This window comes from Narcine bancroftii, chromosome 1, assembly GCF_036971445.1.
Source record: "Narcine bancroftii isolate sNarBan1 chromosome 1, sNarBan1.hap1, whole genome shotgun sequence".
Classification (NCBI taxonomy): Eukaryota; Metazoa; Chordata; class Chondrichthyes; order Torpediniformes; family Narcinidae; genus Narcine; species Narcine bancroftii.
Window position 1 is genome coordinate 296,149,307 of NC_091469.1, and position 21,860 is coordinate 296,171,166.

The window sequence follows — 21,860 nt, forward strand, 5'->3', positions numbered from 1 at the left end:
ACTCTCCCACTCCCTGCACTTCTCCCAACATTCAGGAGCTGGCACACAGTCCCTGCCTTTTTTTTTCATGTTACTCATCTACTATTCCTTTAACTGCTTGCATCAAAATGTTAGCCTTTGCTTTCTGCTTATCCTCAGATGTCTGGACAAATGCTTTTTGTGTGATCTGTAGAAGCTGGGTTATTCCCTGCTCATGCCAATTTTCTGTCTTTTGTAATTTTCTCTTAATGTCTGGGGCTGAGTTGGTAACAAAACCTGTTAGTACCAATTGTTCCCCTGCTGGGGATTCTATGTCGAGACCCCCATATTGTATATATATTTGGTCCCAAAAATTGGTCTAACTGTTCAGCACATCCCTGGGGATCTTCTATCAGGGAGGTCAGTTCTTTCTTAAAGTTACACACTTCAGTACTGGTCAGGGGCACATTTACGAAACCGAGACCCTCTCTCATGGGAACTTCCCGCAGTGGTCTCATCCAATTGGTTTCTGGCTTATTAGGTCTGGGTTCCTGCTCCCTGGGAAATGAATCAAAGGGTTCTGCCCTTTCTTCCTGAAGAGTCTCACGCTGTTCTGAATTAAAGTTACCTCTCTCTCCTGCCAACAGAGGTGGTAATCGAGTGCTTTGTGAGCAAGTTATCATACCACTCCTGCTCTCTTCTCTCTTCTCTCTTCTCTAGTGGTGGGGGAGGTGGGGAAGGTGCAGAAGGGTAGGTCATAGGAGGGGAAGGAAAGATAGGAGCCGGCATAGGAGGAACATAGGGTGGAGGGAGGGAATGTAACACATCCCAACCCTGTGGTTCAGGGACAAGAGGTTCCTCCTCTCTCTTATTCCTGAATTCTTTCTCATTCAAAACCAGCTGTTCAATGGATCCCTTGAGCCAGCAGGCTGCATATTCCCTGCTCTCAACATTGTCTGGCTGGTTTTGATAGAGCCATAAGTTCAAACTTCACACATCCATTCATCCTCGGATCCGAATTTTGGCCAGTACACGGAGCTCCCTTTAACCGGGTATCCCACCCATTCATTACAACAATACCTGACCGTCGTCAGTTTGTCTTTACCGCGGGTCTTTCCTGTGCCCCACTCAGATAACATCATCCCAAGCGGGCTGTACGTAGCTATCTGGTGGTCACGTCCTGTGTCAGGACTCTCATCTCTACTGCCCGCTAGTCTGTCTTTACCGCGGGTCTTTCCTGTGCCCCACTCAGATAACATCATCCCAAGCGGGCTGTACGTAGCTATCTGGTGGTCACGTCCTGTGTCAGGACTCTCATCTCTACTGCCCGCTATTCCCATACTTAGGAACAAGTAAAATACTCTTACCGAGTTCTGGCAGTACTGCTCTAGCGCGCGTCCTTCCGCCGTTTGTTCTCAATGCCTCTTCTCGGATATCACTCGCTTCTTCCACTGACCAGCCACCCGTCGCCCGTGAGTCCAGCTGAATCAGCCGGGGTGCACCTACTCTCGTCGTCGGGGTACTCTGTCAGTGGAGGGAGTGTGATCCCGGACGAGCCCCCATTTGTTAGGAATTAAAGTACCTTTAAAGAAATTGCTCGAGACAAAAATTGAGAACAAAGAACATTTATTACTACAACAATGCAAAGTTGGGTGCTTCCCCTTACCCTGGGAATACACACACATACTGGGGCTCACCCAACTTTTATACAGTCAATTTCAGTATCAGAATGCCCTCCCCCTTACATTCTTCTGCCCCCTGGATGGGTTTGGCATAGGTAATTCTTCCTGCCTACGTGCAGTTTCAGTACACTTGGAGGACCAGGGGGTATCCTGTGGGTGTCCCATCATGTCATTGTCCTTATTCACACCTTCCTGATTCTCTGGGCTACAGTCTCTTGATATGCAGAGTTGACTCATCCTATCTAGGGTTGGCTAATTTCATATGTATAAATCTGTGTATGGTTAGCTAATTAGAAATGTATGACTTGGTACTTCTGTCCAGGGCTAGGAGACCCTTATCTGATCCAGACTACCTCAACTTCCTACATTCTATTGTACCTTACCATTCCTTATCTTAGTCCTATGGTCTTGTCACAAAGGATAGAAGATTCTTATGTTAATCGTGCTGACTCTGCTTTCCTGCATCCTAAGCCCCAAACTTATCCTGTTTGAACTGGTTTCAGCCATTTTACTGATGAACTTTAGTTTCTTCCATGTTCATAATTTTAGGTCAATTTTCCCATCTCTCACACACCCGAGGGTGTTAAGATAGAGGGGACAGTGATGATTTCGGGAGGAAGAGACTTTACAGTCCCTGTATTAAGAGATGTAAGAATACAAATGGGAGAAGAGATAATAACAGAGGATATTTTACTAGTTCCCCAAGCTGGAGTTTGTTTGTTAGGACGAGATTTACAGGACCAATTGGCTATCGGCACCAGACCACAGGAATCAGGTATTGGGGATCAATTGTATGTATTAAGCGAGGAAGATCAGGAACTAATAAATCCTGGAGTATGGGCAGAAAGAGGCAATAGAGAAGTGTTAGATATTCCTCCCCTGCAAGTTACTTTATAAGATTCTGAACAAGTAATTAGACGAAAACGGTATCCAATTCCTATGGCTGGCCGAAAGGGGCTGCATCCAGTAATTGACCAGTTGGTGAAAGATGGGATACTCGAACCTTGTATGTCACCTTTTAATACCCCAATTTTACCTGTCCAAAAACCAGACGGTACCTATCGATTAGTGCAGGACTGAGGGAGCTGAACAAAATTATTCTCACCTGTCACCCGGTTGTACCTAATCCCTATACGATAATAGGTAAAATCGATCCACATAGTAAATGGTTTAGTGTGATTGACCTCAAAGATGCTTTCTGGACCTGTCCGTTAGCAACAGAGAGCAGAGACATGTTTGCCTTTGAATGGGAAAATCCTTTTACTGGACACAAGAATCAATATCAGTGGACAGTCCTTCCCCAGGGCTTTACAGAATCACCAAATTTATTCGGCCAGGTCTTAGAACAAATACTAGATGAGGCTCCTCGGAGAGAGAATTGTCAATTGATACAATATGTTGATGATTTGTTAATTACGGGAAAAACATATGAATTAGCTAAACAGTATACTGTTGAACTTTTGAATTTTCTGGAGAATAAGGGTCTCAGGGTGGGCGAATCCAAATTACAATTTGTTCAATCAGGTTAAATACTTAGGTCATCTGGTAAGTCAGGGAACTAGGAAAATAAGTCCAGAGAGGATACGTGGTATTCTACAGATCCCCCCCCCCCCCCCCCCAAGAATGCCCAAGAACTTAGGAAAGTCCTTGGTTTAGTGGGATACTGTAGAATCTGGATTGAAAATTATTCTAGCCTGGTCAGATTTCTCTATGATAAACTCATGATTCTAGGGGGCGAAGCTGTTGTCTGGACAGAGGAAGAGATTAAAGATTTTAACTTGGTGAAACAGTGCCTTATTAGTGCCCCAGTGTTGGCTTTACCCAACCTAAATAAGCCATTTGACCTATATACCAATGCGAAAGGAGGTGTAGCCACCGGAGTGCTAACACAAGAGAGGGCAGGCTGTAGACAGCCAGTTGCTTTTCTGTCAAAAGTTTTAGACCCTGTTTCTCGTGGTTGGCCAGAGTGTGTGCAAGCCATCGCAGCCACTGCTATTTTAGATGAGGAAGGACGAAAGATTATGTTTGGTGCCCCGATGATAGTTCACACCCCTCACACAGTCCGCAATATTCTCTTACAATGTGCTGGAAGGTGACTCACAGACTCTAGAATTTTAAAATATGAAGCGATCCTAATGGATAGGGATGATTTGACCCTGATTACGAATAAAGAACAGAATCCAGCAGCTTTCTTGGTTTCTCCAAATTCTGACAATACCATAAATGAGTTAGAGCATGTATGTTTAGAGGTAATAGATTTACAGACCAAAATTAGAGAGGATTTAAGTGATGAGCCTTTACAAGAGGGTGAAAGGTGGTTTATTGATGGATCTTCTCGTTGCATTGATGGCACTCGCTATAGCGGGTATAGTGTAGTGGATGGGAAAGAAGGAGTGGTGATTGAAGCCGGTCACCTTCCCGGTCATTGGTCCACACAATCTTGTGAATTGTATGCCCTCTGTAGAGCTCTCCAGGGTCTAGAGAACAAGGTGGGCACGATCTACACAGACTCAGAGTATGCTTTTGGTGTAGTGCACATCTTTGGGGAGATCTGGAAAGAGTGGGGAATGATAACTGGAAAAGGACAAAAGTTGATCCATGAAAACTTAATTGTCCAATTTCTAGATGCTCTTACATTACCTGAGGAAATAGCTGTAGTTCATGTACGGAGCCATCAAAGTGGTGACAGTCCTGAAGCACAGGGGAACAGACAGGCAGATGAAGCTGCCAAACAGGCTGCGCTCACGGAGAAAATAGACATGCAGCTGTTACTGCCCACCCCTGGAGTATCCTATTCATTCTATTAAACCTGGTGATTGGGTATATGTAAAAGCATGGCAAGATCACCAACTAAAACCTGTCTGGGATGGCCCCTATTGTGTACTTTTGATTACAGACACTGCAGTGCGAACGAAAGAAAAGGGGTGGATTCAAATACAATGAATTAAACAAGCTGCTGATCCACGGACTAAAGACATTGATAATCTACCCTCCACCGGACGTGCTGTCCTTCATCCTTCTGATCTGAAAGTTACACTACGCTGGGAAAAAATGCTGTAATGTTGTTTTTACCATTTACTGTATTGTTTACTTGTTGGTTCCCCGTTTTTGGGACATCCCTAAATTACTCACGATGTATTAAGTCCTCCTGGAATAGGGGCAGCAGAGGTGACAATTATTTACCTTTAGAATGTAGACAGGGCATAGATATAAAGTATAGTCATAGTGGGGTATGGGTTAATATAGGATCCCAACATGGACCAGGGGAACAGTAGATTTGATTTGTATTTTGGCCTCTACAGGTATTAAAGAGAGGAGTTTTAAAGGGATAGCACAAAGGAGATGGTGGGACAAAGACAGACAGAATGGTAGTCAGGATTGTACATGTGGCAGAGATAGAGTTAATACATATGCTAATGTTCACAGACAGGCTGCAACTCACAGGCTCAGTGATACTTATGCTAACGTTCGCAGACAAGCTGCAACTCACAGGTTAAGTGACAAGAAACACCCCTCCCCAACTTGGTCTCTTGTAAAGCATCCTTTGGGTCACACAGACATTCGGAATGTTAAAAAAAACACCACTGTAAGGGGAGTTCCAGCTGTAAACGAAGTAAGCTGCTCCAGAATACTAAAGCTGCTTGGCATTTAAATCGTTTAATCAGACTCCAGGCAGCCTTGGAGATCATCACCAAACAGATAGCAATAGCCCTGAATTTAGGGGCTGAAGAAAAACGACAGATATGAGCCACAGTTCAACAAAACCGCCTGGCTCTCGATTACTCGTTGGCTGCTGAAGGCAGCGTTTGTGAAAGACTGTTTAAGGACAATGCTCACAAAGGTCAGGCGGTTAAAGATACTTCTTCAGGAGTTCAAAAATCTTCCCATGCCCAGGTTCAGATGGGGCAACCTTGGTCCGGTGTGGGATGAACTAGACTTTTTAATTGGTAACTGGAGTCTGATACCCATAGCCCTTATAGCAGCTGGACTCGCTATTCTGGCCATTATGGTGCTCCCCTGACTAAAGACTTGCGTGCAGTGTTTAATTCAACTGACCCTTCGGCAGGTCACTACAACTCAAATGATGTATGCTTCCCAAACACCGTCTGATGATGCTGAGGCCGCAGTTCATTTACTCATTCGCTGGGAAAGGGACCGAATGGGGATTTACTAAGTGTAGCTAAAGAAAAAGGGTGGATTGTAAGGGATACTGGAATGTGAGGAGTCAAGCAAGTGCTCATTAGAAATGAAGTATTATGGGTTAAATCAGGGTGAAGGGATGCTGGAATGGGAGGAAGGGTTATAAAAGTATAATAAAATAAGGATCTTCAAAACAGGATAGCAAGTAGATAGCTTTAGCAAGTCTTGGGGATTGATTAATGGGTAAAGAACAAAGACATGATATTTCCTGGCTAACAAGTTTGCAGGAAGGCACATAAACTGATAAGAAGTTAGAATCCACGTGGGCAGAATTACCGAATGCTAAACCAATCTAGGAGGCAGAAGAATGTTACGGGGAAGGTATCTCTGTACTGAAATGAAATGTATAAATGTTGGGTCAGCCTCAGTATCTGTGTGTATTGCCAGGGTAAGGGGAAGCACCCAACTTTGCATTGTTGTATAATAAATGTTCTTTGTTCTCAATTTTTGTCTCGAGCAATTTCAGTGAAGGTACTTCTGTTTCTCACAGGGGGGTGCGGGGGCAATGACTGCAGATACCTCCCTTGGCATTGACCGCCCGCCTGACATTGCATTTTCTGTGTAAAAAATAACTTAATCGATGTCTCCCCTAAACTTTCCTCCCTTCACTTTGTACACATGTCTTTTGGTGGGAAAAACGCACTATGCCTCTTTGAATCTCATAGATCTATAATGTCACCTTTCAACCTTTGGTCCAAAGATTATTTCAATAAATTGAAAATAATTAGTGCACATAAGAATGAAACAAAAATACACATATGCAAAACTGATATGGAAATATCACGTCATATCCCGTGAAGCAAGAACAAACATGCAAATATAAGGAAGTGACGTTTCCAAGGGTGATAGCGTGGGCCAATCGGCGCTGCCGTTGGACGTTTGATTGACAGGCGGGCAGACGATGGCGAAGCTTTGTGTGTGGCTGCCGACTTTGTTCGCGCCTTTGCTTTCCTGCAGTCGCTGTTCGGGGGTTTCGGTCGCCGAAGACCGGAGTCAGTATCATAACGAGGAGGCGGGTGGGCTTGTTCCGCTTAATCCCTGATCCCAACAGCAACATTTTAAATTCGACCCCAGTGTCGGGGCTGGACGGTTTAAGTCGGACCCCCCAGTGTCGGGGCTGGACGGTTTAAGTCGGACCCCCCCAGTGTCGGGGCTGGACGGTTTAAGTCGGACCCCCCCCAGTGTCGGGGCTGGACGGTTTAAGTCGGACCCCCCCAGTGTCGGGGCTGGACGGTTTAAGTCGGACCCCCCCAGTGTCGGGGCTGGACGGTTTAAGTCGGACCCCCCCCAGTGTCGGGGCTGGACGGTTTAAGTCGGACCCCCCAGTGTCGGGGCTGGACGGTTTAAGTCGGACCCCCCCAGTGTCGGGGCTGGACGGTTTAAGTCGGACCCCCCCCAGTGTCGGGGATGGACGGTTTAAGTCGGACCCCCCCAGTGTCGGGGCTGGACGGTTTAAGTCGGACCCCCCCAGTGTCGGGGCTGGACGGTTTAAGTCGGACCCCCCCAGTGTCGGGGCTGGACGGTTTAAGTCGGACCCCCCCCAGTGTCGGGGCTGGACGGTTTAAGTCGGACCCCCCCAGTGTCGGGGCTGGACGGTTTAAGTCGGACCCCCCCAGTGTCGGGGCTGGACGGTTTAAGTCGGACCCCCCCCAGTGTCGGGGATGGACGGTTTAAGTCGGACCCCCCCAGTGTCGGGGCTGGACGGTTTAAGTCGGACCCCCCCAGTGTCGGGGCTGGACGGTTTAAGTCGGACCCCCCCAGTGTCGGGGCTGGACGGTTTAAGTCGGACCCCGCCCAGTGTCGGGGCTGGACGGTTTAAGTCGGACCCCAGTGTTGGGGCTGGACGGTTTAAGTCGGACCCCCCAGTGTCGGGGCTGGACGGTTTAAGTCGGACCCCCCAGTGTTGGGGCTGGACGGTTTAAGTCGGACCCCAGTGTTGGGGCTGGACGGTTTAAGTCGGACCCCCCAGTGTCGGGGCTGGACGGTTTAAGTCGGACCCCCCAGTGTCGGGGCTGGACGGTTTAAGTCGGACCCCCCCAGTGTCGGGGCTGGACGGTTTAAGTCGGACCCCAGTGTTGGGGCTGGACGGTTTAAGTCGGACCCCCCCAGTGTCGGGGCTGGACGGTTTAAGTCGGACCCCCCCAGTGTCGGGGCTGGACGGTTTAAGTCGGACCCCCCAGTGTCGGGGCTGGACGGTTTAAGTCGGACCCCCCCAGTGTCGGGGCTGGACGGTTTAAGTCGGACCCCAGTGTTGGGGCTGGACGGTTTAAGTCGGACCCCAGCGTCGGGGCTGGACGGTTTAAGTCGGACCCCCCCAGTGTCGGGGCTGGACGGTTTAAGTCGGACCCCAGTGTTGGGGCTGGACGGTTTAAGTCGGACCCCCCAGTGTCGGGGCTGGACGGTTTAAGTCGGACCCCCCAGTGTTGGGGCTGGACGGTTTAAGTCGGACCCCAGTGTCGGGGCTGGACGGTTTAAGTCGGACCCCCCCAGTGTCGGGGCTGGACGGTTTAAGTCGGACCCCAGTGTTGGGGCTGGACGGTTTAAGTCGGACCCCCCCAGTGTCGGGGCTGGACGGTTTAAGTCGGACCCCAGCGTCGGGGCTGGACGGTTTAAGTCGGACCCCCCAGTGTCGGGGCTGGACGGTTTAAGTCGGACCCCAGCGTCGGGGCTGGACGGTTTAAGTCGGACCCCAGCGTCGGGGCTGGACGGTTTAAGTCGGACCCCGGTGTCGGGGCGGGACGGTTTAATTCGGACCCCAGTGTCGTGTCGGGAAGGTTTAATTCGGACCCCAGTGTCGTGTCGGGACGGTTTAAGTCGGACCCCAGTGTCGGGGCTAGACGGTTTAAGTCGGACCCCCCAGTGTCGGTGCGGGGCCATTTAAGTAGGACCCCCCCAATGTCGGTGCGGGACGGTTTAAGTCGGACCCCCGTGTAGGTGCAGGGCTATTTAAGTCGGACCCCCGTGTCTGGGTGGGGCGGTGTCAGTGCGGTTTAAGTTTTACACCAGTGTTGGGGCGGTTTCGGTTTGCATGTGTTTTAACAAACCAATTGTTTCCATCACCATTTCAGCTAGCATTTAATTGCTGGTTTCAGTCTGAAACTGGATGAGCCCTCAGAAGAAATTGAATTGGAGATGTAGGAGATTGAATTAGAAATGGAATTAACTATTTTCTTACTGCAAAATGCTGTTGCAGGCTCAACAGGTTAAATGGTGGCCTCGTGTCCAGTCATGGTTCTGAGCTGAGCCTAGGCCTGTGTTTGAATGTTGAATTGATTATGTTCTTGTTTCTAATTCTCTTGAAGGTCACATTAAACTCCCTCTTTTGGAGCCAACTTCTGTTCTTTTGGATCCTAATGAATATAAACGAGTTGTCATTACGAACATTGGTAGCCAAGCTGCCTCGGTGGTCACCCAGGTATATTCGCATATGCAAAATGTGACTGTCTCCCTCTCAAAGGTAAGTGCTGAAAGGCTGATTCAAGCATTTTAAATTGGCTCCCTCATCTGTACCTGCCTTTTTTTTTCACCTCATCTGTCAATCATCAGAGAGGGTATAAAGAACTGAACGATTTGTTGCTTTCTGATTTCTATCTTATTTTAGGATATTTTAAAAGGTGTCGATACAATGCTTCAACCTCCTTTCATTTTGCAATTGGATCTTGATTTTTTTAATTTAAAAAAAATCCAATTTTAATTTTGTTGAAGAAAAGAAAGCTGAGCTAATTTTTAATCATTATTTTAAGAATGTTAATTTCACATGAATTAATACAAGTGATAAAACCGTTCACTCCGCAAACGGTGAGCAACATTGTAAGATTTTGGAAAATTCAAAGTCTGAAATGTTGTGCCCGCAATGAATCGGTCCAGTTAAAAGAGAAATAACCTTTTTGGGGGTCACTGAATTGGTGACTTCCAAAGACTTCTGGGGTTGGTCAATTAATTGGTTGCATGGGTGAATTTGGGTGGCGCAGGCACATGGGCAAGAAAGGCTGTATCTCTATTTTTAAGAAAATAATTTACTAGCTTTATAAAATTAATTGCAACATGGGAAGAAAAGCCAATTCCAGTCAATGATACCCATCCCACCCAATAATTGAATTAAAGATCAAGTAGATATTTAGAGCTTCTGACTCGAGTATAGTATGAAACACCAAAGTCTGCAGATGCTTAGATTCTAGAAAAAACACACAGAAATGCTAGAGGAACTCAGCTGGTCTCACAGCATCCAAAGGAGGTAAAGTTATATTACTGACGTTTCAGGCCTGAGCCCTTAAAGGGCTTTCCTTCCTTGAAGAAGGGATCAAACTTGAAATGTCGGTAATAAACCTTTACCTCCTATTGATGCTGCAAGGCCAGCTGAGTTCCTCTAGCATATCTGTGTGTTTTTACTAAGTTCAGATGTAACTTGAAGCAGAAAAAAAAACCTCTGTCCTGTTTGGCAGTTGTTTTGAATTCCTCTACTGGTTGTACCTCTTTAATCTGGCAGTGTTGGGACCTGGCCATTGCTGGAACCACAGAAATTGACCCCTAAGGGAACCTCCTATGAAAGCATATCAAAGGTAGAACAAGACTTAAAACTGGAAATAATACTGTGGGGCAGCACAGTTAGTATAGCGGTCAGCGCCTGTAATCGGGACTGTTTGTGCTGTCTGTAAGTTTGTACTAAAGGTGGCAGATTCAACTGGTACAGCGCAAGCAATCGGAACTGGGGTTCAAGTCCAGACCATGGGAGTTGCCGGACCACAGGAAGGGCAACCTGTAGTAGGTTGCTATTTGTAGCTAAGGATTTTGAGATTGTTTGAAGTTTCAGTGTTTTTTTAACGAAAATAGGAAACTGGTCAGAATCTAGTGTGACTCAGAATAGTAGGAGGAATTGTGGTGAGAGAAACGTTGTTGACATTCTAATAACTTTTGATTGGCATAGAGGGCTAAATGCCCTCCCGCATCATAAATGCAATTGAATCAACAGTGTTTGTTAACCAATTGTTTAGTTCCAATCCCGTGTTAACTTTCTGCAATTTCGCTGATTTGTTTTCAGGAAATGTACTTAATTTTTGGTGTGCCTCAGTTCTTTTTTGCAGACTCCTCTTATACAAGCTCAAGTGCTGGTGTGGTGCTAATATTGAAGCCTGCTGCTGTCAAGGCAACATTCTACATCAAAGCTGGGGAGGAGGCAGTGTCGGTAACTCTGTTTGCTCTGTCCAACTCAGTCCAAGGTAAATCGTGGTATGACTTCCTTGCCTTCATTGTCTTTCGGTAAGCAGTATAAGGAGTTTGTGTATTGCACAGTAAATAAATAAGGCAGAAGGATAAAGATCTCAAAGAGAGTAGAATATTGGTTTTCCCTGGGTGCTCTGGTTTGGTCCCACCATTCAAAACATACCAGTGGTTGTCAATCAATGGGCAAAAAAGGCCTGTTAGTGGGCTGCATGTCTAAATTTTAAAAATTAAATTAAATCTGTGCTAAACAAGCCTTTTAAGAATTTGGCTGCATGGAAGTTCAGAACTGGAAGAAATAAGTTGAGAAATTCAAGTTGTCTCCATTATTCAGCATCTCATTAAAGGTTGATTGGGTTTTGCCTGTCTGGAGTCATTGAGGTTTTTCATCCACTTATCTTGAGGATATTGGGCCATGCCTTATAGACCTTGAGGTAGTAGTCCCCATCGTGTCCAATATCAAACCCCCCCCCCCAGGGGTCAATGGAACCATCCAGGCAGTCAGTCACATGGTAGGGTAGTTGATCTTTAAAATAGCACCTCCTTTCCACCCCCCCAGTCCAATACAAGCAGCACCAAACCCCCCCACCCCCCTCATCCAACATTGCCACCACCACACCCCTCCTCCCCCCATCCCCCCTCCCTCCCAGACCAGCAAGGGGTTGGAGGGGGGCTTATTTGCTATGAAGTTTCATGTGCAGTTGTCATACTTCCCCTCATCACATGTTTGCCAGCTGGTACTTTGAGCATTGCTGTCACATTCCCCCTCAATGTGCATGTGCCATCCAGCACTCGCGCATGCCCTGCAGACCCCAGCACACCACATTTAACAGGTAGGTGTCCTTTCTGCTCCTTAATTTGTCCTTTACTTAGAGGACAAATTAACATCCAGCTCGAGATAGCGCCAGATGGAGGACAGACAGCTCAAAAGCCAAACTGTTTGGCCTAAAACTGGATGTCTGGCCACCCTACAACCAGCGTCGCTGGGCACTACCACCAAACCCCCGTCCAGCGCTAGGATTCCATGCCTGGGGGGTCAATGAGGGACCACGTAGTCTCTGAAGGGGTCGATGGTCTAAAATGTTTACGGATCCCTGCCTTGAGGGCTATCAAGCCTTCTGTGAACCAACCCCTGTGTCTGACAGTTACACGCTTCACTTCCTATTTTCCTTCATTCTGACCTCTCCTACTGTGAGTTTTTTTTTAAAGTTGTTCAAGATGCTTCTGCTTGTTCTTCATTTTGCCCTGGGTACTCTAGCCCTTTGTTCACCAGCAGAAGTTGGCCTGTGTCCTGACATAGGTTTGCACTAAAATTTTGTTTGCGTTCAAATCCTTCCATTGTCTTTCACACCTTCACTCTTCTCCAAGATCTAAACCTTCTACATTCATGTCTTTCATTATCCTATTTTTTGAGAGACATGCATTTAATTGTCTGGGCTCTTTGCCCTCAAAACTTCACTAAACCTTTCTGTAACACTTGCATAGCAACCCTTTAAAGATGATCTTTCAGAGTTTTGAACAAACACTTTTAACCATACTGTAGCCTGGAGTCGATTTTTGCCTGCTGGACTCGCCTGGGGTTGATTTTTGCCTGCTGGTCTCCCTTGCTCTTGAAAGGTATACGCAGTTATTCGGATGCTGGCATTGAGGCAACTCCTTTTCTTGTGATCCATAGGGATGGTAGATAAGTCGGGCATGATGAACAGCAAATTCTTAATCAGCATAAGGAAAGAAAATCAAAGCACCAAATGAACTTGTAATTCTTTTTGGATGAGGTTCACAATGATGATTCCGGGAATGAAAGGATATCATGTGAGGAGTGTTTGACAGCTCTTGGCCTGTACTCATTGGAATTTAGGAGAATGAGGGGCGATCTCATTGAAACGTTTTGAATGTGGAAAGAGTAGATGTAGAAAGGTTGTTTCCCAAGGTGGGGAGAGTCTAGGACAAGAGGGCACCATTTCAGGATTAAACAGCATCCACTTTTAGAACTGGGAGGCGTAGGAATTTCTTCAGTCACAGGGTGGCAAATCTATGGAATTTGATGCCATAGGCAGTAGAGGAGGCCGGGTTATTGTCTATACTTAAGACAGAGATGGGTTTTGAATAGCCAGGGTCTAAGGTTAAGGGGAGAAGGCTGGGCAATGGAGCTGAGTGGGGAAAATGGATCAGCTCTTGATTAAATGGCAAGGCAGACTGGCTAGGCTGAAAAGCCTATTTCTGCTCCTATGTCTTATAGGACATGTGCGAGTCCTGATGATTCTTGCTTTTTAAAAAAAAAATCCTTTCTTCATCATTTTCCAATAATTTATTTCATTTACCTGTAGTGGTGGAATGCTTTACTCATCCTTCCTCCCTCTTTCCTTCCCCCCCTCCACAATTACACCTTATGCTTTACTCTTCCTTCTCCCTTCCACCCCTATCACACCTTACTATAGTGAATTTCTGTCTCGCCCCTAAAATCTTCCCAAAGTTGCATTCAGCACAAATCTCCCTCCTACCTTGGCAATTCATTTCAAGATGGAAAAGTAAATCTGGTTTCTATTTTGGAATAAGCTCACTGAATCAATTTACTCAAGTCTGCTGCCATTGAAATCTGTTGATTTGAAACTTTTGAGATGCTGGGGAGAGCTTTGCATTGCACTCCACAGGTTTGCTCAGTCTTGGTTTTTGAGAGTAGAGAGACATAAATGATAGTGGAATAAAATTAAACTTTTAAGGCATCAGGGCTGTAGGAGGAGTTTATCTTTCATTTACGTACTCTGCTCTGAAACTGATCGAAAGGAAAGCTGGTATGCAAAAGGTACACACCCTGGATGTCTATTTGTTGCAATTCAGTTTTAATGAGCATTCTTAACAACTAAAATCTTCTGTTCCATGACAAGAACATCAGTTTAATAAATGAAGCAATTGATAATTTTCTCTCCAATCATCTCAGATCCAGTACCTGGTGCCTGCAACATTGAGTTTGCCTTGGAAAATGACCCAAACTTGCACCTAATGTATGATGTGTATGAAACTACTATATCATTTGCACCAGCTAACTTGGGCACAGATAGGTAAGCTGGAGAGTTGTCAACTAACTTAGATTTATTTTCCTTTGACTGTTGCAGTTCGTTTTTTCAGTCTGTACCTTTTCATCAAGGATTCCACACTTTTTACAGAAAGACGGTTTTGCATCTTATGAAGCAAGTTTGTTTCTGGTCATGAATAGTGGTATTTGCTTTAAACCTATCCAAATGTGGCACTGTTGGTGTAGCAGTTAGTGTAACACCTTTGCAGAGCCAAGGATCGGTATGGGGGTTCAAATTCTGCGCTGTCTGTAAGGAGTTTGTATATTTTCTCCTTATCTAAGTGGGTTTTCTCTAGTGGCTCCTGTTTCCTCCCACCCTTCAAAACTTACTGGGGTGTAGGTTTAATTGGGTGTCATTGGGCAGCACAGACTCGTGGGCTGAAATGGTCTGTTACTGTGCTGTATGTATGTAATTTAAAATATATTTTGCTTTGTAAGACCTTGGGTTTTTTTTTCCATTGCTTTGGAATTTGAGAGAAATTTTGTCACATTTTAGAATTTCCAGAGTTGGATTGGTTTGTGACATTGGATCTTTGTCTTCAGGTGGCATTGTAAGACCTCAAAAATGTCATAATGAATGGGCTAAAGTGGTGTGCGAACAGCATCATGCTGAAGGAATATGTAGGTACAGCGTTGTAAATCATCTGGCACATATACTGCAGGTGACTCATGTCTTGTTGGAGTAGGCCTGAATAATCTCATGTTTTCATGAATACTATCAATGTGACTCGCCAGATCATAGAGTGGTGTCACTGGACTTAGATTCACAAACTCTCCAGGCAAAGTCAGCTTGGTGCCATATACCATCTCTACTGCTGAACATCCAGGAGCAGTATGCATGCCAGGAGAACCATGGACAAATATTTGCTTCACATCAATGCATTGCCGTCTGTTGTCAGCTCTGTGCTGACAATTTTCAATTGGCAATGGAAACGCTCAACAAGGCCGTTGGGCTGCAGTTGGTTAGCCAGAGTCCAAATGCAGGTAATGCCCAAAAGATAGTGAGAGCTCGGAGCAACACCGACTCAAACTGAGATCCTCGTTTCAAAAAAAAATTTCCACATTTGCAACCATGAAAACCTACTAAAAAGGTTTATCAAGATCGAAGTCCACCGTGAGGGACCTCTAGCCATATGTTTGAATATGAAAACCATTAGTGGCTGAAGGAACGTGTGACGTATTAGGATGTCTGCATTTCTCAGGAGTTGGAGGGACCACAGAAATTTCTGCACTGGAATCGACTATAAATTGAACACCCAAGAGACTGTCTTTGAGGAAGAGACGGCAGCCAATGTGCCCATGGGTAGTGGTCTCTACTGCCGGGACTGGTCTTGCCCCAGGTGCCATTTTGTAGAAGTTGCAAGATGACTGACAGGACCAGGTGACAGCACCATATTTCTGATGCTTCCAATAAAGATGCCACCCACCACCTCCATCACGTCCTCAACCACCACGATTCCAGCCAAGTTGATGGAAGAATTCTGTTGCATGCCCAAAGCCTGGTCCTGCATAGTACTGCCATTTTCTGCTGCAACTCCGTTATTTATCTTCATCTGATCAGGTGCTGGTGGTTCACAAGGTGCAGTAAGCATTTATTCCAGCTCCGTTTGCTTCTACTGACTAGGTAGACTATCCAATGCTTTTATCTTCAATGAGGAGGCTGTTCACATGGAGGTCAGCATGATCCGTCAACTGGTGGAAGCTCAAGACTCTCTCTAAATGTCCTTGAACTCGATGAGGTAAACATTGGAGGAACCTCTGCTTCCAAAAATCCCCTTCAACAGATTCTGTCCCAGCAAGCCGGCGCCATCTCCTCAGCATTTGGGACAGTTGCCTGTCGCCTACACTATTGTCAACCAGTAACTTGGCAATACAAGCCTCGGAAGGTGGCTGAGTATGGTGCAGAATATCAGCCTTGAGTATGTCGTATGTGAGATTATCATCCTCTACTTCACAGGCAATCTGCTCTGGAAGAGCCACAAGTAAACTAAATTTAGTCTTCTGACTTGTCGCACTGAAGGCAGAGAAATGTGCCTCGAGGATCAGTGGCACCCACGTTCTCTGGAGGGAATGTTCTAAAAGACAAAGATCCAATTCTACTAACTGGAAGATCTGAAATCTGACAAAATTTCTTTAATTTTTAATTCCATAATAAAAGTTGAAAATCTTGTGCTTACAGCTTCCAAGAAAGAACAATCATTTTGGGGTGAACTGAGCAGGTAGAGCAACATCAGAAGGAGAAACAAATGGTCACTGTTTTGGGGCTGAACCCTTAGTCAAAACCTATCAATCTCTGCTGCGCCTGGGTAGCCCTCCTGGGACCCAGATGTGTTTAATGCTCCCAGCACCTTTTAACCTGCATGGGGAATCGCCCCATTAAATCACTGACCCGGCGATTTAAGGGGAATCCTGCCCCGCGATAACGCGTCACGCACTCACCAGATGAAATGAAGTAAAAGATTTTAACCTTACTCTTCCTGGGAAGTACGTTTAAACCACATTTTAATATCCCCATACTTGCTGAGTTCCTCCTTGACATTTGAGCTTGGCACCAACATGCTGCCCAGACACCGGAATAATCGGGTCCACCATTTTCATTTTCAAGGTATGTTTAACTTGGTTCCATGACTACCTCCAAGGTAGGGCAGGGACCCGGTTGATTTAGGAGCCTGCTGACTGGGTCAGATCCTTTCACGCTGCCTTGTGAGTGGGGCTCTAACCAGACAAATTGCCCAGTTAACCCCATTTTACAAGGCAGCTTGAAATCACCTATTGCTTCCCCCCACTGCTGCTCGAACTGCCAGCAGATTGTTTGTTCCTCCAGCCTACTGGTTGTACCTCCACATCAGGCACTTGCATTATCTTGTGTATCTCCACAATGGAAAACTTGTTTGTTCTGTATGTTAACCTCTTAAAAAGCTTAAGAATTTTGAAAAAAAATGTTTTCCCTATGTATGAAAATGTGCAGGTTTGAGAAAGAATCTGTTAAGATATATGAAATGTATGTACTTTTTATCCCTTTTGTTTTTAAAGAGGAATGCTGCCGCCTCCGTGTGATGTTAAGACAGACGCTCAAACAAGATGGAGGTTGACCTATGACCTTTACCTATATTTTCTACCTGAGCATGACCTTACCATGGAAAGTCTATCAACTGGAATGAGTAAAATGTCATCTGTACAAAACATTGAAAAGAATGGAATGAAGGTAACAATGTATACTTTTGCATGGAATGACATCAACTTTGGACGAGCTCTTTGAATAAGTTAGATGCTGAGGGGGAATTTTTCCTTTTGATCATTTCAGTGAGACATGTCATTTTGGATTTTTGACTAATTTTTACAGGCAAGGCATGGACTTCAGTTCTTGAATGAAGTCCGAGCTTAGTTTAATAGAGAAATATAAAGTCAATACTTTACAAAGACAAGCGCTGCCTATGGTTCCTGCATACAGCTTTGTTGTGGCATGGACTTGCTGTTTTCTCTTGACTGGTTTATCTTCCATCTCTAATGCTGTTGACTTGCGGTCCTTGTTTTCTTTAAATCCCCATCTCTGAAGATGCTAACTACATAGAATGCCTTTGGCTGAAAGTGATTTAATCTTTGCGCACACATGGGCTTCAAAGGACCTCCTGATGTCTCAACATGTAGACTTGTTGCAGATGGTTTCTGTGCCCCATCTTTGGAGATGCGTGTGTGTGCGTGCGCACGAGAGAGAGAGATGGAAAATTTACATTTCCTCAATAGCATGCGATTTCTGGCATTTGCAGTTTCCTGACTATGAGCTCTTTCTCGCCTTCTGCCTTTGTGAATCCACAGAACTATCTGTAGAAATGTCAGCATTGAGCAAGAGATAAAATATCTGCTTTCTATTTTAGCAGTTTTTCTGCCATGCCTTGTGGCTACAATTTACATCCCAGCAAGGCAAGTAATAGCAGAAAGGTATCAAGTTCAGATTAATATTAAACAACATAGTTGAACCTAATAGATCTTGCAACTTGTTAAGTATGCTGGGGGTACAGTAACTCCTGGAACAAGATATTCTGTAGCTTCATTTGTTTTCATCATTTTCTCTTTTAGATTAAGTTTAATATTAAAAGCATGATTAAAACAATAATTTAGCCAAATGGCACTTTGGCCAACTTCCTGCCTGCTGCTTGATTTGTATGTTTACAGACTCGATAAGTAACTCAATTGAGAGTTCAGAAAGTATTTGTGCAAGGAGATCCGTGGGTGTAAATGGTGCTGCTTGCTTTTAACTTAATTTCTCTTGGAGCATGTGGTAAGCTAAAAAAATACAGGAGCTAGTGGAGTTGTTCAAGTGAACCGGTACGGACTTGAAGGGCCGACATGGCCTGTTTCCGTGCTGTTAACGGTTATATGGTTATTTCATCATGATTGGATTTCTCGAGTTTAAAAATATGGGTGTACTGTTTTTCCTGTAACCTGACTAAAGGTCCTGTGGTTGGAGGCCAGTGTAAATCTTAATTGTCATTGTTGTTGATTCAAGGCATCTGACTAAATATTCAGGAGAGCATTCATCAAACATGTGTAGACCCTCCTATGACCTATACGAAATGCAAAGGGAAGTGGAAAGGCATTATTAGAATCACGTTTATAATGCAAAACACCAGTAGTTGGCACCTAGTGATCGATTTATTTCGGGATATCTTCCTTGCAGTTACTGAGCAAAGATTCCTAATGGAATTGGTTACAATAGTTACACTACATCAGAGAGTCTGGGTGCAGGCTGGGAGATTACTTTGAGTATCTCGGGTCCACCCATTCCGATTCCCATTCCCTTGCTGTCTTGTCTGTCTCGTGCACTGTTAGATAGATCACCGGTCAATTGGAGGAACAGCGCCTCGTCTTCCATCCAGGCACCCTCCAACTTCTCCTGTTCTGTTACCCCCCCCCTCTTCCATTTCTTCCCATGTCTCCTTTCCACCTGTTCTGTTACCCCCCCCTCTTCCATTTCTTCCCCATGTCTCCTTTCCACCTGTTCTCCCTCTCACTGTCACTAGTCTCAGAGCCAAAAATCAATTCTCTCTATTCCCCTCTTATCACAAGCATATTATCTTCATTTGGCAGGATGGTCTGGACTCCTTCCCCCTCCCATATTCTTTCCCCCTTTCTGCCCCCCAGTCTTTAATTCAGATGCCTGCCTGCATCTTGCTTCTACCTTGAAGGGCTCAGACCGGAAATGACAGTAATAAATCTTTCCCTCCTGTGGAAGCTGCAAGTCTGGCTGGGTTCCTTCAGTATATCTAAGTGTTTGCAGACTTTTGAGTTTTACTCCCACATATTCTGATGATCTGTTAATGCCTCAGTAACAATTCCAGACGATAAATGATCATTGCATTTCAGAATGTATGAGGGAGTCGCTTGATAAATGGTTAGAAGTTTTATTGCAGCATCCAGTTCCTATCTTAATCTCTGAATGGACGAATCATAAAAATTTAAGCTTTCTGCCCAGTGGTTTCAAGTCCACTTGGAAAACTGGATTTGACTCTTGTGTCTGGCTATATTAATTTTTTAACATACATTTTTAAAATTTCGACGCCCACTAGGTTAACAGGCCCTTCCAGCTCACGATCCCACGCCACCCAATTAACTCAGAGCCTCGGTATGTTTTGAAGGGTGAAAGGACACTGGACCACCCGGAGGAAACCCACGCAGATGTGGGGAGAACGGACAGCGGTGGATTGGAATCCTGGTCACTGGAGCTATAATCGTGTTGCGCTAACTGTGCCACACAAGTTTATTGAAAAACAGCATAAAGAGCATGACAAAAATGTTCCAACAAAGCAAAAGAAAATCAAAGTTAAAGGGAAGTCTTGAAGCTTGTGTTTACTAAATGTTACACTTTAGACCAGCATCCTTGGATGGGTACTGCCCATAACTCGGTTCTGTGGGTCAGAAATTCTGTTGGCTGAGATTTCAAAAGTTGCACTCTAAATCCCTGTTGTATCTGCTTCTTGTATCTTCCCCCAGTGATGCGTTCTGGGGACCTATGAATTTGAGTATATTTTATTTAATTGCCTCCCAAATCTCCTTTTAACTTTCCCCATTTCTCCTCAACCTTATGGCTTTTGGTATTTGAGATTTTCATCCTGATGCATTTTAGGAGATCAAAAGGAAGCCAAGTATAACTTGTGCAACAGGTAAATCACTGCTACCGTCAGCAAGGAAGTACAGGCGCCACAAGACTCACACCACCAGGTTCAGGAACAGCTGCTCCCCCTCCACCATCAAATTCTTCTTCAACAAACTCAATCAGGGACCCATTTAAAGATTCTTATTTTAGCACTTTATTAATTTTTTTAAAATCTCTGTATTGCAATCAGTTTGTTTACATGTGAATGTTTGCAGGTTTTTTTGTACTACCGATAAAGGTAAAAGGACTGCCTAAAGAAATCTCTTGGTGCCTACCACATTGGGCTGATATCGCCTCAAACCGTGCATCTTGGCGCCTCACAGTTCGGTGGGCAGCAACCTCCTTTGAAGAAGACAGCAGAGCCCACCTCACTGACAAAAGACAAAGGAGGAAAAACCCAACACCCAACCCCAACCAACCAATTTTCCCTTGCAACCGCTGCAACCGTGTCTGCCTGTCCCGCATCGGACTTGTCAGCCATAAACAAGCCTGCAGCTGACGTGGACATTACCCCTCCATAAATCTTCGTCAGCAAAGCCAAGCCAAAGAAGAAGAAATAGTAATTCTGCCTAGCCAATAGGAAAAAGAATATCTGTTGCATGTGATGTAATGTATGTACTCTGACAATAAATCTGAAATTTATCTAATCCATTAACTCATTTCTTTTGTGTCGATCATAATTTTGTATACTTCTGTTAGGTAATTGCTTCAGAGAAAACTTTCAATTTTGTCCAACCTCCCCTTCTAACTAATACACTCCAATCCAGACATCATTTTTATGATCCTCCTGCATCCTCTCCAAAGTCTCCACATCCTTCCTCAAGTGTTGACAACCAGAACTCCACTCATTACTCCATGTATGGCTGAATGGAAGTTTTCATGCATCTGCGAGATAACTTGCCAGATTTTCTATTCATTGACCTGGAAATGAAGGGAAGAGTGCATATCACTTTCACAGAGCTGTAGCCTTGTATCCCACAATCCATGTGTTTATTGACATAGACAAGGATCCTGCCATTTATTGTCCTGATCCATTCGGCATCCTAAAGTGCATCATCACATGTTTATCCCGATTAAACTTCATATACCCTTTTCTCTGCCAGGATTTCCAGCTGTTTTCTATCCTGGCGCATCATTTGACAAGTTACCTCACCACTCCAATTTTCTTCTGGACCAGCCTACCATGAAGTACCTTGTTAAATGATTCACTGAAGTACATGCAGACAGCAAGCACTGCCTGTTCCTCATCAATCAGCTTTGCAAACTATTCATCACATTTGTAAGACCGGACCACTTGCACAAAGTTCAGGTGACTAACCCTAACAAGTCCATGCTTCTCCAAATGCGAGGTGATGATTTTCCTCCATCCTCAAGGACCCCTGTTTTGGAAAAAAAAATACAATAATTTCTTAATTTGAAGAACCATACAGACATTTGCACAAACATCAGTGTTGGAAAGACAAAGGTTTGAATGTATTTGATATTGATTACATGTAAACAAATAGCCTTGAGGTATGGCATACAAATGAATAAATACAGTACATGATACTTCAGTGTGTCTGCTTTTAGCCTGGGA

The 21,860-nt window shown here is 44.8% G+C and overlaps 1 protein-coding gene across 3 annotated transcripts in view; it reads left to right on the top strand.

Moving 5' to 3' along the window:
- The first annotated feature begins 6,696 nt into the window (after positions 1 to 6,696).
- Positions 6,697 to 21,860, top strand: part of LOC138746698 (transmembrane 7 superfamily member 3-like) — a 28,838-nt gene continuing 13,674 nt past the window's right edge. Inside the window, exons 1-5 of one of the 3 annotated variants that reach the window (XM_069905010.1) lie at positions 6,697 to 6,856; positions 9,143 to 9,297; positions 10,909 to 11,056; positions 13,996 to 14,116; positions 17,164 to 17,335. In XM_069905010.1, coding sequence (XP_069761111.1) covers positions 6,742 to 6,856; positions 9,143 to 9,297; positions 10,909 to 11,056; positions 13,996 to 14,116; positions 17,164 to 17,335 — 711 coding nt within the window. In that variant the 5' untranslated portion in view covers positions 6,697 to 6,741. The remainder of the gene's footprint in view (positions 6,857 to 9,142; positions 9,298 to 10,908; positions 11,057 to 13,995; positions 14,117 to 17,163; positions 17,336 to 21,860) is intronic. The other 2 variants (XM_069905019.1, XM_069905027.1) reach the window with 2 other exon arrangements.